At 33.4% G+C, this 17745-nt stretch overlaps 2 protein-coding genes across 2 annotated transcripts; both read left to right on the top strand.

Annotated features, from left to right (window-relative positions):
* Positions 1-514: 514 nt before the first annotated feature.
* On the top strand, positions 515-1370 carry LOC122277523 (stigma-specific STIG1-like protein 1). The gene has a single exon (XM_043087528.1). The coding sequence runs from the start codon at positions 628-630 to the stop codon at positions 1105-1107; it is 480 nt and encodes a 159-aa protein (XP_042943462.1). The 5' UTR covers positions 515-627; the 3' UTR covers positions 1108-1370.
* Positions 1371-15230: 13860 nt separating this feature from the next.
* LOC122277507 (stigma-specific STIG1-like protein 1) lies at positions 15231-16075 on the top strand. Its single transcript, XM_043087503.1, has one exon. It carries the CDS (start codon positions 15367-15369, stop codon positions 15844-15846), a length of 480 nt encoding a protein of 159 aa, XP_042943437.1. The 5' UTR covers positions 15231-15366; the 3' UTR covers positions 15847-16075.
* The last annotated feature ends 1670 nt before the right edge of the window (positions 16076-17745 follow it).

The raw sequence follows: 17745 nt of genomic DNA, 5'->3' as shown, positions 1-17745 counted from the left end.
TAAATATCGTTTCGTATTCTTTAAATTATGTCAATTGTTTAAAATAGTTATGATACTCAAAAGTTGACTTTTTAAATAAATATTAAACCCGGATCGAGCTGATCTAATGATGAACATGTGTGGCTTAGCTAGCTTATTGATTATTACCATTGCCAGCATTATGGAAACCAAAGAAAATCAATCCAATGCTCCAGCTCATTGAATTGCTCCTAAAGGACAGGATAATGATCAATTTACGCACCTAACCGCCTGGACCTCATATCTCATTTCTGCAGCTTCTTCTCTAATATTCTCGCCTAATTTTTCGTTTAATATTTCTTCCGAAGCCTAACCTTCGTTTACTTGAATCTCATGCATGTGGCCGTTGAATTAGACCACCCCACTATCAGTAAACGGTATTAGAATATACAATATTTTACACTTTTTCCAACCCAACACGCCTACCTTTATCGGCCTCCAATCTTCTCTATAAATACCTCTTTCCCTCCCTCCATTCTTTCCCATCCAAAGCATATTCAAATTCTCTTCAATCTTTTTTTCTCCGCATTTCATTCATTCACATTTAGTTCATTCTGATTGAAATTCTCTATTCCTTTCTAAGCAAACACGTACACATAGCCACGAAACATGAAGTCTCTAAAGACATGTTTAGTGCTGGCCATTCTTATGGCTTTGGCCGCTATTTCTCTTTCAGCAATACCATCTCGCGATGAATTGTCTCTTGAGGAAGACAATGAAACTACTTATAATGATGAAACTTCTGATCTTTCTCCGGCTGAAACTGGCCGAGAACTAACTTCTCTTCGAGGAGGCTCCCTCCGCTTTCTGTCTGAGATCAAACCTCGGGTCCCTATGACTTGCGACAAGTACCCTAGGGTTTGTCGTGCCAAGGGCAGCACGGGGCCGGATTGCTGTAAGAAGAAATGCGTTAATGTGATGACAGACAGACTCAACTGTGGGAAATGTGGGAAGAAATGCAAGTACTCCGAGCTTTGCTGCAAAGGTCAGTGTGTGAACCCCAGGTCCGACAGAAAGCATTGCGGAAGCTGCGGCAACAAGTGCAAGAAAGGGAGTTTATGTGTGTACGGGATGTGTAGCTATGCGTAAATGATGAAAGAATTCAACTCCACAGCATTCAGGATCAGTTGCATGGCTGCATATGGAGCTGGCTTCCTATATATACCTGCAAAGTAGTTCATTACATATGTAGTTTTATATTATGAATTTGTTAATGCGTGCGTGTGAATTAATAACACTAATGGCGAACAATCATCGATATTTGGAGGGCTTTGCCCGTTATTGATTAATGATTATTATTTTCTTTACCTAGCTTTGTGATCTAAATGGATCAGGGACTCAAGATTTCTAAAGTTCTTGTCAGAACTCAATTTAATTGGGAATTAATTAATTAATGGTAAAAACATAAGCGCCATGCATGTGATCGCATTGATAAAATAGATTGATAATATTCATTGAGCATTCAATGTCGTTGACTAAATAATTCATATATTCAAACAAAGATTAATGTTCTAGAACTCATTTATATATATGCTTATTTCTTTTCCGCTAATTTAAATCTTAAGTAGCTATTTATTGATGACTTGGTGACATGATGTGGGTACTTAATTTCATCTTGCTGTGAATTTGTGATCAGTTTTCATCGGATATTCAAATTTGTAATTTGAATTATCAGTATTGTTATTAAATATTCAATATTGCAGTATATATGCTACTTAAGATTTTTCTCGATGTTAAACGGAAGCGCGGTGCATTTACGTATGTAAACGTAGGTGCGTACATATGCATGTAAACGTACGTATTAATTAAGGTACGTTACGTACGCGCGGTGCATCCTATCGTTTTAATTAAAGTACGTACGTATGTAAAGTTACGCGTGGTGCATTTTTATACTTTTTTCGCGATGACGAATATACTTCTTGGCATAAAGAGTTGAAGATGTAATGCTTCGGTACGCAATGGACCTTCTCGATCGCTCCACTGTTGCTAATAATGAAACAACCATATATAATAGAAATATATTTATATATATATATATAGCATGGTAACAAGAAGTGGGTAGAGCACCGTGCATGACAACCTCTAGACGTCACATGAATTAGGAGAGTCACTTTTTTTTTTTTTTTTTATTTGAATTAGACGTCACATGATAACAGGGTAGGAAGCCTCAACATTTATCCCAAACAGCTAAAAAAATACGACGAAAAAAAATGGAGAAGAAGATCTGGGGCCAATGATTTGACCTCTACCATTTTCCCACTAGGGGAAGCCCCTTGAAATGGTTGTGATATAGTTCGATAAATAGATTGTCATACTATGACCGAGAGTTCTAGTACTGAATAGATATGTGCTACATGTTGCTGATCTGGATTGACTGGGGGAGACTTTAACTACATTTTTCTCACGATCCATGATTAAGAGGAGCAATAATATAGGAAGATAGCAAGCGAAAGAAGTGTTGAATCGTTGGCAAGTGATTGCCAAGAATTGTGGGGGCGTGTGAAGACCATGCGCCATACTAGGAGAGTGGAGGTTGGTCGGATTTAAGAGATTCAAGGTCTCTGATCTCAAAAATGTTGTGTGTGGTGGTGGCAAGCTCTTTTTGGTGCGGTGGCATGTGGATCTCACACTCGATTTAGGCCGCACATGAGACGTAAGTCCCACTCTTTTCAACAATATGCTTCTACCATATGAATGATCGGTGGCTGGAGAGTCCATTGCATTCTAGTTGCACAGAAATTGGCAATGTTGTATGAAACTACCCGATTATTCAGGATCCAACAAAGAGTAGTTTGTTGGACATTGATTTCATGGCCTAAAACTTTTGTTAAGTAGTACTTGGTTGGGAGGAATATGTGCTTTTCTTATTGAAATAGGTAACCTACTTTGAATTGCTTGAATAGCAATAAAACAATCTGACCATATTCTGTTACTCAGAATAATCTTTTTTGACCTTTTAAAAGCGAGTGTTAGGACCTTGTAGAGAACGAAATCTTGCTAGAGGCAATCGGATGAGTCACCAGCTTTGCCGGACCCAGTTTTGACAAACATTATGCAAGCCTAGCCCATACATACTCTAGAGCTAAAGCTTGTATGCACTTTCCTTTGCTGGAAACAGGAAAAATGTGAATTACTAGCATTTCCAAGTAGCCAAAATTAATTTCGGGTTGAACTGGTCGTCTTTTTGACATTTACATTGTGGATGCAGAAAGGTTAACTTTCTTTACATGCAATCAAATGAATTCTTATTAAATGAAATTCAGCAATTGGCGAGTGAGTGAGAAAGTTAACCTTTGTGTACCTATGCTCGGCTTCTTCTTTCTTTTTATTTTTCAATTTTAATAATATTTTAGTAATTATTATAAAATTAATTTTTATTTTGTTTTATTTTATTTTATTTTGGGATAATAATTTTATTCTATCACATTAGAAGATAAAAATAAAAATAATAAGAATGATAAGAAACAAAAAAAAAAAAAAACATTTTATATTCCATATAATATTTTTCTATTTTTCGAACTACATAAGATATTAAGATTTGAAAATTTAGGCTTAACATACGAATACGAGAGATAAAAACGAAGTAAGATACACTATTTACCATTACTATACATGATATATATATATATTTGTTAGGTAATTTTTGTTATTGGTCTCTAAGTTGTTATTAGTTGAAAAGACATTAAACTTTAAAAACAGTAAATCATAAATCTATCTTAAAAAAGAATTAACAGCTTAATTTTAGTAAATTAATACTAAATAGAGCGTGACACGAAAGAATGAAGACTCAATTTCCGGTCACTTGTGTAGTGCCTACAAACCTCCAGCCTATTGGAACACTTCATTATCTTAAAAATTAAAGATTTTTTATGGAGTTTTGAGAGAAGAAAAATAAAAAAACTCAATAAAAAAATTATAAAATTAAAATACTATTATAATATAATTTTTATATATTATTTTTATATTAAAATTTAAAAAAATGGAATTAATTTTTGTATTGTTTGAAAATAAGATCGACCCAGTTACAGACAACCGGTTATATAACCTGGTCTCTACCAGATCTAGATTCATCTTACTTGCCCGCAGAATTTTCAAGTTTTGGGCCGGATTAGAGAAAAAAATTAGAGGATGGGCTTGGGGGTATCAAAATTACCAGCCGACAAGTCCCTCACAGATATTGTGATCGCCCACTATTTTAATTTTATGAGTCAGCAAAATTCGTGGACTTGACCGAGTTGCTTTGATTTTCACTGCAAAACAGCCGAACCTCCCGCCGGATGACTTGGACTCCCAGCTGACAGAACAGCAGATCCATCGCCTCCAAGTCAAAACTCTCGCCAAAAAGAGACGTGCAATGCAAATCAAATCCATATGTTGCTTTGCAAAACTCTTTTAACTTTTTGAGTGCTTTTGTAACTGATTCTAATGCTAACAACGATCAATTCAAAGGCCTTTCTATTAGATATCCATGTGGGCAATAGGCTTTGCCTTCCTCATGCATGTAAACGTAGCTAGCCTCCATTCAAAAATATCCCTTAAATTTACGAAGGATGAAGTTACGAGAGAAATAGATATATGAAATAAATTTTATAAAATTATTATATTATTAAGTTAGTGTGTAAATCACATAATTTATATTATTTAAACAGTAAAATTTATCTTTTAAATCAAATTATGTTATACATATAAACACTTTAGTAGGTCATGTGTTTTAGACACAAGCTTGAGAATTGAATTTCTCAATTCTATAATATTTCTTAATAGCTATTTGCATAATGAATATTTTGAGCAATCTTAAATATATAATAAATTTTATAAGGTTCACTTTATGTATTTATCTATCTTATTTGAAACTCTCAAGCTATTTATTGTTTAAACTTAAGAAAACCTTGATACGTCCTATATATACATTTTAAGAAGTGTAAGTTTCTATTGTTTGTTTTGAATTTATGACGTTTGTGAAGCTTGAGAAATTAAAGTTAATAAATGATATTTACAGTCATAAAGTTTGCAAGTGTTGCATACTCATTTTTAAAAAAATAAAAAAATATCTAACTCATATAAAAAAAATTATTTTTTAATTATAAAATACACAGCGCTTGCACATCCCATAACTATATCTAGCATTATTCTTATTTATGTTATCTAATGTATATTTAGTAGCATGTCGATCGAATATATATATATATATATAAATCAATAAGCAACAAGAGTTCTTATACTCATCACATTTACGCCACACACTTGTAAATGGAAAAAAATAAAAAGATAAAAGAAAATTAAGTGTGTAGTATAGGGATGATCATGAGTAGAAATTTTCTAAGCAATATACGCGTAAGTGATATTGTGTTTATAAAATAAGTATCTGAGGACCACATGAATGCGATTTTAGTGGCCAAATATATATAGCCTAGGAATTCTAGCTAGGCAAAGTAGTTTGGATTAAAAGATGAGATGAGATGATTTTAGATTAAAAATAAAAATTGAATAAAATATTGGTATTATTGTTTTGAGATTTGAAAAAGTTGAATTATTTATTATATTTTGTGTGGAAATTTAGAAAAATTGTAATAATGAGATGAGATGAGATGAGATGCTTTTCAAATTCAAACAATTTTCCCCTATTTGGGTGATCAAGGGTATTAAGTAATTTCCTAAACGTACGCCTACTACAATGCATCTATATTCGTCAATCAAGAAATACCTATGTACCCGTCTTCCGTTTCTTCTCCTTTTTCTTAAATTCTTTCTTACATTTGGAATTTTTGGATCAAATTGCAGGCCAACTTCCATTTACTTGAATCTCATATAGCCGTTGATAGAGACCTCCAAGAAGAACCTAGCTAGCTATACATTTCCCTATATATATATACTCCCCTGTTGTAAGTAACTTCACATCCTTTCTCGAACCCAATCTGCTCATACGCTGTCCAGAACTGAACCCTATACATATATATATACTCCCCTGTTGTAAGTAACTTCACATCCTTTCTCGAATCCAATCTGCTCATACGCTGTTAAGAATTGAACAAAAGCTCAGTTAGGAACTTGATAAAAGGAAAAATTGCAAAACCTGTAACGCTTCTTCGAGTGTCAACACATCCTACCCAGTCACTGTCTGAAAAAGCTTTGAGCTGTAATTCTGATGAAGTGCTTTTGTTCAAGTATCTTAGAACTCGAAGTGCTACTTGATAGTGACTAATAGCAGGTTTGGCAAGAAACTGACGAAGAACTTGAACAGAATATGCAAGATCAGGTCTTGTGATTATTAAGTACAACAATCTTCCAACGAGTCTTCTATAACCTGAGGGATCTTCATAAAGATCAGAATCAGTAGCAGTAAGCTTTAGATTAGACTCCATTGGAAAAGCAGCAGGCTTGGCACCAATAATACCAGTATCTTGCAGTATGTCTAAGACATACTTCCTTTGGCATAGAGAAATGCCACTTTTAGATCTAGCCACTTCCAAACCAAGGAAGTACTTGAGCTGCCCTAAGTTTTTGATGGAGAACTTATCATGCAGAAAAGATTTGAGCAGCTGAATTTCTTATAAACTATCACCAGCCAGTAGAACATCATCTACATGGACTAATAATGCTATGAAAGAAGTTGCTGATTTCTTAATGAACAATGAACAATCAGAATGGCCTTGAACAAAACCATAAGTGAAAAGAGGAGTAGATAGTTTAGCAAACCATTGTCGAGATGCCTGCTTTAAACCATAAAGACTTTTGAGAAGTTTACAAACTCTGTTAGATTCTTTGACAATCAACCAAGGGGGCAATTCCATATACGCCTCTTCATGCAATTTACTATGTAAAAATGCATTATTCACATCTAGTTTATGAATATGCCAGTTTTTAATTGCAGCAACAGCAAGTAGCATTCGAATTGAAGTAATTTTAGCTACTAGAGAAAATGTATCAAAGAAGTCCAAACCTTCTTGCTGAGTATAGATTTTTGCCATCAATCTGGCTTTGTGCCTTTCTATAGTTCCATCAGTCTTGTATTTAATTCAAAATACTCATTTGCAGCCTATGGTTTGTTTATTTTTAGGTAGAGTAACAAGTTTCCAGGTTTTATTTAACTCTAAAGTATCAAGTTCATTTTTCATAGCAACTTGCCATTCAAGTAATTTAGTAGCTTGTTTATAGGTTTTGAGTTCTTGAGAAGTTGAAATAGAGGCTAAAAAGGTTTTATGAGATAATGATAATCTGTTTGCTGAAAGGAAAGAAGAGATGGGATAGAGATTACCTTTATTAGGAGAACAACTAGTAGAGGCAGATGTATGGTTTGCATTTGAAAATGAAGAAGCAGTACCACAATAATAATCATACACAAAACTGGGTGTTTGTTTAATTCTAGATGATTTTCTGGTGTCTTGTTTGTTGGAACCAATTTGATAAGGAGTAGGATCAATTTTAAGAAGTTGCTGATCATTAGATGGAGATGGTTGATTAGAAGAGTTTGGCAAAGTAATTTGTTGAGAAACATCATCAGTGTTGGAAAGGTGCTGATCATTGAGAGAAACTGAGTCAATAGATGATGCTAGTTCATTAGAAGAGCTAGGCAAGGTAGATGAAGGATTCTGAATAGAATTAACTGGAGACCTAGTATGAGATAGATCATATATAGTATAAATCTGAAGGAGGAAATAAAAATGAGTTTGTTTCAGAATTAGATGGAATGACTTTAAAAGGAAAAATAGTCTCATGGAACACAACATTTTTGGAGATGAATGTTTTGTTTGTGTTAAGGTCCATTAACTTGTAACCCTTAACATCAGAAGGATAGCCTAAGAATACACATTTTGTAGCTTTTGGATCAAATTTTTGTCTATGAGCTGTGAGTATAGATGCAAAGCAAAGATAACCAAAGACTTTAAGATGAGAGAGATTAGGTTGTTTCTTGAAAAGCATTTCAAAAGGTGTTTTGTTTTTAAAGAGAGGAGTTGGTATTTAGTTTATGATGTGTGCTGCTGCCAACACACAATCACTCCAAAAAAGTTTAGGTATGTTTGCTTGAAACATTAAAGCTCTAGCTGTACTTAACAAATGTTGATGCTTTCTTTCAACAACTCCATTTTGTTGTGGAGTTTCTATACAACTTCTTTGATGTAAAATATCATTTTCATTGTAAAAGTTGGTGAGAAAGAATTCTGATCCATTGTCTGATCTTATGGTTTTGATAGAAACATTAAATTGTGTTACTACCATTTTACAGAAATTTTTAATCAAAGATGAAACTTCAACTTTGGTCTTAAAGCATGTAAACCCAAGTACACCTTATGAAATCATCAACTATAGTTAGAAAAAATCTAAAACCAGAATAAGAAATAGTAGCAAATGGACCCCATATATCACAATGAATCAAGTCAAACATTTTATTGGAAGTAGTTTGAGATATAGGAAATGAAAGTTTTCTTTGCTTTGCTAAAGGACATATTTCACAAACATTTGTACAATCAAGAGTTATTGATGATTCTATTTGTCTAAGAGAAGATAATCTCGAACTAGAGACATGGCCTAGTCTATAGTGCCAAAGGTCTAACTATTTGTGAGTAATGGTAGAAACAGAAGGTGAAGAATTCAACTGAGATTGAGAACATGAGTAAGCTTTTGAAGAAGCTTGAGATAGGTAATAGAGCCATTGTTTTTCAAATGCAATCTCAATCATCTTCTTCACTGATTGGTCCTGTAAAAGTCGATAAGAACGAAAGAAACATATAGAAATATTAGACTCTTTGGTTAGCTTAGAAAGAGATAATAGGTTGAATTAGAAACTAGAGACACACATTACATTATGCAGTTGTAATGTGTTTGAGAGGCACACAGTACCAATATGTGTGGTTGGAACATTATGGCCATTAGGAAGATTGATAAAAGTAGTTATTGGTTTAGATGTGAAGGAATATAGGAGAGGTGAACAGATCATATGATTTGTTGCATCCAATATCCAAGAAGAATTACAAGAATGAGTAGAAGAAGCAGAGTTACAAGAAATGAAATGTTTACTAGAAAATTCAGAATTGGTAACAAGATTTACAGCTGCTGGTGAGGCTATACTTTGAGAGGAGGTTGAATTTGCAAGTGATAGAAGCTTTTTAAATTCTTCAATAGTTAAAGAAAACCTTGAATCCTCATTACTGTTTTGAATGTAGACCTCTCCATTTGAAATTGCATCATGTGCAGAAGGAGAATTTCATTTTCCTTTGGATCCAGTCCATCCAAGAGGATAACCATGCAGTTGAAACCACTTATCAATTATATGCCCATTGTATCCACAATGAGTACAATACAATGAAGACTTCTTGGACTTGTCTTTAGAAAACTTGGATTGAGCAGGTGGCTAATTAAATTGCTTGGCTAACAATGCATGTGTTTCACTACATGCAGAGTTAGTAAGCTGCCTTTAACTCTCTCTTCTTGAAGCAACAATGAAAAAACTTTAACTATGCAAGGCAATGAAACAACAAGGAGTAATTGACTCCTAACTGAGGCATATGAGTCATTTAACCCAACAAGAAACTTCAACACATAGTCAGATTGTTGTCGAAGCAGCAAGAAATTGAAAAGATCACAAGTACAAGATGCCATCTTTCCACAGGTGCATTTTGGAAATGGCCTATAACTGACATATTCATCCCAAAGAGTTTTAAAGGCACTAAAGTACTCAGTAATAGATGAAGAACCTTGACTTATGTAGCTTAAAGACCTTTCAAGATGGAAAACTCTAGGTCCATCACTTCTTAAATATTTGGTTTTTAATTCATTCCAGAGATTAACAGCCAACGCTACATAAAGCAAGCTATTCCTTATGTCTTTAGAGATAAAATTCATTAACCAAGAAACAGATTATTAGCATGCAGCCAAGCTGTATGAGCAAAACCTTGATCAGCAAAGGGAGCAGTAATCAAACCATCAATGAAGGCAACCTTGTTTTTGACAGTCAAGGCTATGGTGATGGATCGACTCCAAGCAACATAGTTGTCTCCAACAAAAATTTCTAAGACTAAAAGGGCACTTGGATTATCACTGGGATGAAGATAAAATGGGGTAGAAGAATCATCGGATGGATTTTGAGGAGTGGGAATGGGAGTAATCTGTATAGAATCCATATCAAGAATTCAAAGAAAGAATGCAAGAAACAGAGTATAAGGGCTATATTATATTGAATTGAAGAAAAGAAGTGAGTTTGTGGAAGCAAGATTGAATTTTCAATATGATACCATGTCAAGAACTGAACAAAAGCTCAGTTAGGAACTTGATAAAAGGAAAAGGAGAAGTGAAACAGAGGAGAAAAGGAAACTTGCATGAGAAAACTATTGAATTGAAAAATAGTCTTAATGAATCTTTACAAAGTGTTACACTGTATTTAAAGACTAACAAACTTAAATAACAAAAATAACAGAATTAATAGAAAACTAAAACTAATTCTTCTTCTCTTGCTCTTCTTTGGATTTTAACTCCATATTCTCAATGTGTGAGGCTATACTCCAACATACTCTCTCTCTCTCTCTCTCTCTCTCTCTCTCTCTCTCTCCACATATACATGCGCATTCACATTTATATACATTAAGGCAATGAACTTCTCGACAAAAATCATGCTGATCATGGCCATGCTGGTTTTTATAATAAGGACAGCCATTGCTCTTTCATCAGCAACACCAACGTCCATTAACGAATCACATGTCAATGCAAAGAAAGATGATAAAGCTGATTATGAGCACTCTTCCTTTCTCAAAAGAAATGGTCACTTCCTTGCCCAACAGGTCAAGGCCGTGAGGAGTACTTGCAATAAGTACCCTAGAATTTGTCGTGCCTCGGACAGCCCGAGACCAAACTGCTGCAACAAAAAATGCGTTAATCTGATGGCTGACAAACTCAACTATGGCAAGTGCGGGAAGAAGTGCAACTACTCTGAAATGTGCTGCCGAGGGAAGTGCGTAAACCCTTCTAGGGATGCGAGAAACTGTGGTCGGTGCAACAACAAGTGCGGGAAGGGAAACTCATGTCTGTACGGATTATGCAGCTATGTTTAAAGATGATCGGTGCTGGCAGCTCAGACGGGCACTTTTGATGATTTACTTGTACCAATTACTAGCAAACAAATTATACATGATCGAGTAGCATGGATGCATAGAAAGTGATGATCGTATCATACTACTATATATTATATATATATATATATATATATAGGAAGCATGCAAAATAAAGCATGGAGTATATGTTTGATCTATGACAAATAAATCTAGCTTTCAGATATAATTTAAAGCTGATTTAATATTACTATATAAGTTGATGATTTTGTCATGAGGATATGCATGTACTACGTAGTAACTAACGAAGGGTGATATTTCGTTTTATCTTAATTTAAACGATTGGAAATATCAGGCGTGAATTAACAATAAAGATTTATTTGGTCTTTTTAATTGTTATTAATTACTCTGATCTGATACATGATGTATTTCCTCTTAAAGAAAATAATTAATTTCAGTTACGTTGAAAGATAGAGGAGATCGGAAGTCATGATCATATCAATATGGGTGGCCGCGAATCCAAACAGTTGGCTATATATGCTGTTTTATAATTAGTTAAATGCTCGACTACTAATTTTTACTACTTTATTTTAGTACGTCTTAGATTCATTTTAGCTTGGATGTTATTGATTAATGCTATATTTGAATATTGAGTTGAGTTGGGTTGAAATGAAAGTTAAAAGTTGAATAAAATATTTTGTAAAATATTATCTTTTAATATTATTAATATTTAAAAATTTAAAAAAATTGAATTGTTTATTAAATTTTGTATTAAAATTTTAAAAAATTATAATAATTAGATGAAATGAGTTGAGATGGATTTGGGATTCAAACTAGCTATGCTAGCTGCATGCCCAATATAACAAGGGAAAAGCAAGAAATTGACACCATTAGTGATGCTTCAAGGGAGGTCGAAACAATATATATGGCAACATATATTTTAAAAGAGCCGGTTAAGAATATAATTAGAATTTTATTATAATCATTATAAAAAAATAAAAAATCTTATTCTCAAATAATATTACGGAATATATACACTTATCATTATTAATCAACATAAAATATAACACAAGTGTTCGCCAAAACTCTTTAAAAAAGTCTTTTCTTGTTTTAAAAAAATCTTTTTGTGGTAACCCTCGTCACAAGCGAAGCTTCACAAAAACATATGCCTTATTAAAGTACTTGCAGCATTGTCCTTATAATTCTTCTGGAAACAGCTCTGATAAGCCGGTGGGGTCACCAAAATCTATGCTCAAAGCATATTTTAGAAAAGGAAAATGCTAGATCCCCGTGAGGATCGTGCTGGGAGCTACTGCTCTCAATTTTTTTTTTTAGTGATTAAGTAAAATTTTTTAAATATTATTATGAATTTTTTATATTTTTTTAAATATTTAAAAACATAAAAAAATGATGTAAAATAAAACATAAAAAAAAAAAAAAAAAAATTTAACATAGCGGAAGATTCCAGTAGTGGCCGTATCACTATCATTTAAAAAATAAAGCCGCCACAACTGCCACTGAAATCTATGGTCTATTGACCACCTTTCATGTGACTAAACTATTACGTAGATTCGACGTGGTATTGTCTAGCTGTGTACAAATTTCCATTTGCTTCTGTTAATATTAATTTAAGGCTAAAAAATTCTATATAATTATTGACAAGTTTAACAGTAACAAATACAATATTTTTTAATATTTATATATATATTTAAAGAAGATTTGTTGGGAATTAAAGTGACAAGTATTTGGTTAAATTAAGATCACATTGTCAATGCTGAGAATCATATTATTTTTTAAATATATAACAAAATGCTTCTGTACCGGTTTTTCTGATCATGATATGGATGGAATTATAATATTCCTCGATCGGGACGTTCTTAAACTAATTTAATTTTGACCTTTATATATAGTACTGTTTGCAATCGTATACCATATATATATATATTGATAGAAATTAATCCAAACCACTTTATTCATCAGCAAAAGTATTAATACATATCTGTATCAGCCCAAAGATTAACTGAAACTATGAAATCTGGGACCAAATTACAACCATATCAGGAACATATATGCTTAGCATGTTGAGCTTATAACTTGTGTGCAACCATATTTGAACGAAGATTGATCGAGTCCTTTTTATGAAGGATATGAGAGAACATATATCCCTTCATGGAGAATGATTAATTTACAACTCACGTTCTTTTAAATTCTATATTAAATGAATGTTAATTTTGTACCGTTAAAATTCATTTTTAATGAAATGAAATGTTTATATAAATTGTAAAATAATTGTAAAAATAATTGTAAAAACGTTGTAGGTGTATTATTACCATTATCTTTCATTTATTCATATTTCAGTTATATTAAAATTAGACCAAGCCAAATCTATATTTTCTAATATCATGTAAAATCACTACTTATATCTCAAATACCTAATTTAATAGAAACAAATAAATTTAATTATTTATTTATGCATAATGCAACTAGTATTAACTCCCACAGTCACATTCCTACATGCAAAATGTAACCAGCTTCATGGAAGCGTATTATACAGCTCACACACAGCGTACCTGAGTATATGTGAAAATGTATACTCTTATCATATATATGTAGTATATTAAAGGTGGTCCGTCAATCATGGGAAGCAATTACGTACTAATGATGATTTGCTTCTCTCTTCTGTCTATTTCCTTGCAGGGTTGGTGGGATATAACTAAATAAGGCATGCACACACGAGTAGTTTTAGAAGAAATCAAATACGTACAAGATCCTGACATCCACCAGCTTGATGCATGCTTTTGATCTTGTCACGATCAATTGTAATAATATTAACAAATAGTCAACCGTATACATTAATTAAAATAAGAGTTTTGTTACGTATAAGTAAATTTGTATATCAATCTGCATATCAATATTATTGTCTTTATATTTAAAATTTAAATTGACTTCATTTTTATTAAAGTTTGACTTTCTGACTAATCATGTTGGATGTGTGTGCGTATTAGTGCGCACAATCACTTATAATTAAATTTGTTTTTAAATAATATATTAATTAATAATATATATTAATTAAAAAGACTCTTAATTAGCTAGCCAGCGAAGTACGTGCTTGCAGCTGAAACGGGTTTTTTGTCTGCAGAAAACGGGCATGAAACTTGATTTCTCTCTCGTACCGGCTTTGAACAAGAAAAATGAAAAATTCAACTACTAATCAGGCAAGACTGGCGCGCGTCGCCAATCAGGTCGCACGTACTCTGGGGGTTCTTGATTACTTTTTTAACTTAATAATATCCGTACAATTAATGACAGCAATGATGAAAATTGACAGATTAAGGATGAGTTTTTTACTTTCTAGTAATTATCGCCGAATTGAACCCTATTTCTAAGAGACCCCTGCATTGTTAGAGTACTGCGTATATGTAATACGTACACCAAATCTATCTCACACACGCACGTATAAATATATATATATATATAACAATACTTTTACATGCAAAAAAAATTATATAAAATAACCTTATAAATTAATGTAATTTCATTGATCTGATCTGTTAGATCTATTTTATAATAAAAATAATTTTACAATCTGACGAATCATATCAATTTATGGGATTACTTTTATATAATTTCTTAATGATCAGGATAACTAGTAATCTACGTATACAAAGGTACATGTAAATATCATTTTGTATTCTTTAAATTATGTCATTTGTTTAAAATAGTTATGATACTCAAAAGTTGACTTTTTAAATAAACATTAAACCCGGATCTAGCTGATCTAATGATGATCATGTGTGGCTTAGCTAGCTTATTGATTATTACCATTGCCAGCAATATTATGGAAACCAAAGAAAATCAATCCAATGCTCCAGCTCGTCGAATTGCTCGTGAAGGACAGGATAATGATCAATTTACGTACCTAACCGCCTGGACTGCCTCATATCTCATTTCTGCAGCTTCTTCTTCATTCTCGCCTAATTTTTTAGTTTAATATGTCTTCCGAAGCCTAACCTTCGTTTACTTGAATCTCATGCATGTGGCCGTACGTTGAATTAGACCACCCCACTATCAGTAAACGGTATTAGTATATACAATATTTTACACTTTTTCCAACCCAACACGCCTACCTTTCTCGGCCTCCAATTTTCTCTATAAATACCTCTTTCCCTCCCTCCATTCTTTTCCATCCAAAGCATATTCAATTCTCTTCCATCTTTTTTTCTCCACATTTCATTCATTCACATTTAGTTCATTCTGATTGAAATTCTCTTTTCCTTTCTAAGCAAACACGTACAAATAGCCACGAAACATGAAGTCTCTAAAGACATGCTTAGTGCTGGCCATTCTTATGGCTTTGGCCGCTATTTCTCTTTCAGCAATACAATCTCGCGATGAATTGTCCCTTGAGGAAGACAATGAAACAACTTATAATGATGAAACTTCTGATCTTTCTCCGGCTGAAACTGGCCGAGAACTAGCTTCTCTTCGAGGAGGCTCCCTCCGCTTTCTGTCTGAGATCAAACCTCGGGTCCCTATGACATGCGACAAGTACCCTAGGGTTTGTCGTGCCAAGGGCAGCACGGGGCCGGATTGCTGCAAGAAGAAATGCGTTAATGCGATGACAGACAGACTCAACTGTGGGAAATGTGGGAAGAAATGCAAGTACTCCGAGCTTTGCTGCAAAGGTCAGTGTGTGAACCCCAGGTCCGACAGAAAGCATTGCGGAAGCTGCGGCAACAAGTGCAAGAAAGGGAGTTTATGTGTGTACGGGATGTGTAGCTATGCGTAAATTATGAAAGAAATCAACTCCACAGCATTCAGGATCAGTTGGCGTGGCTGCATACGGAGCTGGCTTCCTATATATACCTGCAAAGTAGTTCATTACATATGTAGTTTTAAATTATGAATTTGTTAATGCGTGCGTGTGAATTAATAACCCTGTCACTAATGGCGAACAATCATCAATATTTGATGGGCTTTGCCTGTTATTGATTAATGATTATTATTTTCTTTACCTAGCTTTGTGATCTAAATGGATCAGGGACTCAAGATTTCTAAAGTTCTTGTCAGAACTCAATTTAATTGGGAATTAATTAATTAATGGTAAAGACATAAGCGCCATGCAAGTGATCGCGATTGATAAAATAGATCGATAATATTTATTGAGCATTCAATGTAGTTGACGGAATAATTCATATATTCAAACAAAGATTAATGTTCTAGAACTCATTTATATATATATATATGCTTATTTCTTTTTGATACGCTAATTTAAATCTTAAGTATCTATTTATTGATGACTTGGTGACATGATGTGGGTTAATTTCATGTTGCTGTAAACTTGTGATCAGTTTTCATCGGATGTTCAATTAATATGTAATTTGAATTATTAGTATTATTATTAAATATTCATTGCAGTATGCTACTTAAGATTTTTCTCGATGTTAAACGTGCGCGCGGTGCAATATTTACGTATGTAAAGGTAGGTACTTACATAGGCATGTAAACGTACGCATTAATTAAGGTACGTTACGTACCCGCGGTGCATCCTATCGTTTTAATTAAAGTACGTACGTATGTAAACTTACGTGCGGTGCATTTATATACGTTTTTCTCGACGACGAATATACTTTTTGGCATAAAGACTTGAAGATGTAATGCTTCGGTACGCAATTGACCTTCTCGATCGCTGCACTGTTGCTAACAATGAAACAACCATATATAATATAAATAAATATATATATATATATAGCATGGTAACAAGAAGTGGGTAGAGCACCGTGGATGACAACCTCTAGACGTCACATGAATTAAGAGAGTCACTTTTATTGATTTGATATATTTATATTTATAGGTCACTCCGTATCTGTATACATACATACATACAGGTTTAAGTGATATCACCACTTATACCAGCGTGTGAAATATTTAATTAAATATATATGATACTAGCTAATTAAAAAGTAGAGTTGGAATTTAAACTCATTATCTTTAATTTAATATTACGTGAAATTACCACTTATTTAAAAATTTAAAGTAATAAGATTATAAAAATTTTGTTATTTAAATCTTAACAATCAATTGATTGATCACTTCATGAATTAGCTACCAGGAACTAAAATCCTCTAAATTAAGTTATTAATTAAGGAACTCTTATAGAATTTCTTAATTAAGGAGAAAGGCTCCCAGCCGGATGGGTTTGAAACCCATTTTCACACCAGCCACTAATATCGCAACACGTTGGCATTTCTAACACAATTTTCTTGCACCCGGCAACACCAAACCGATTACTTTCTCTCCCTCTCTCTCTCTCGCTCCATCTGCCCTCAACAAAATCTATCCATCGAACTGGGTTTCAAACAGTCAGCACTCTAAAGTTTGCTCAGAGTGTCTCGACTATTGAACTCGGAGCAACTCGTCTGAACAGGGAGAGCAGAGTCGTTATGCAACTAAAGGAACAGGTAGACATATTCATTACAAAAGGATTTGCTTCTACTTCCGTTTGTCATTTTGGACCAAATATTGCTGTCATCCATTGCAAAATTATCTGGATTTTTTCTATTAGTCTTCTATATATCTAGCAGATTTTGGGCTTTAACAGAGCCGTATTAGTTATCTAGCACTAAGACCTACCATGGTTCATCGCAAACTGTCATAGGTCAAGTTAATTACTCTAACACTCGTATTT

The sequence above is a fragment of the Carya illinoinensis genome, chromosome 9 (assembly GCF_018687715.1).
Source record: "Carya illinoinensis cultivar Pawnee chromosome 9, C.illinoinensisPawnee_v1, whole genome shotgun sequence".
NCBI classification, from domain to species: Eukaryota; Viridiplantae; Streptophyta; class Magnoliopsida; order Fagales; family Juglandaceae; genus Carya; species Carya illinoinensis.
This window is presented reverse-complemented; position numbering and strand designations above follow the sequence as displayed.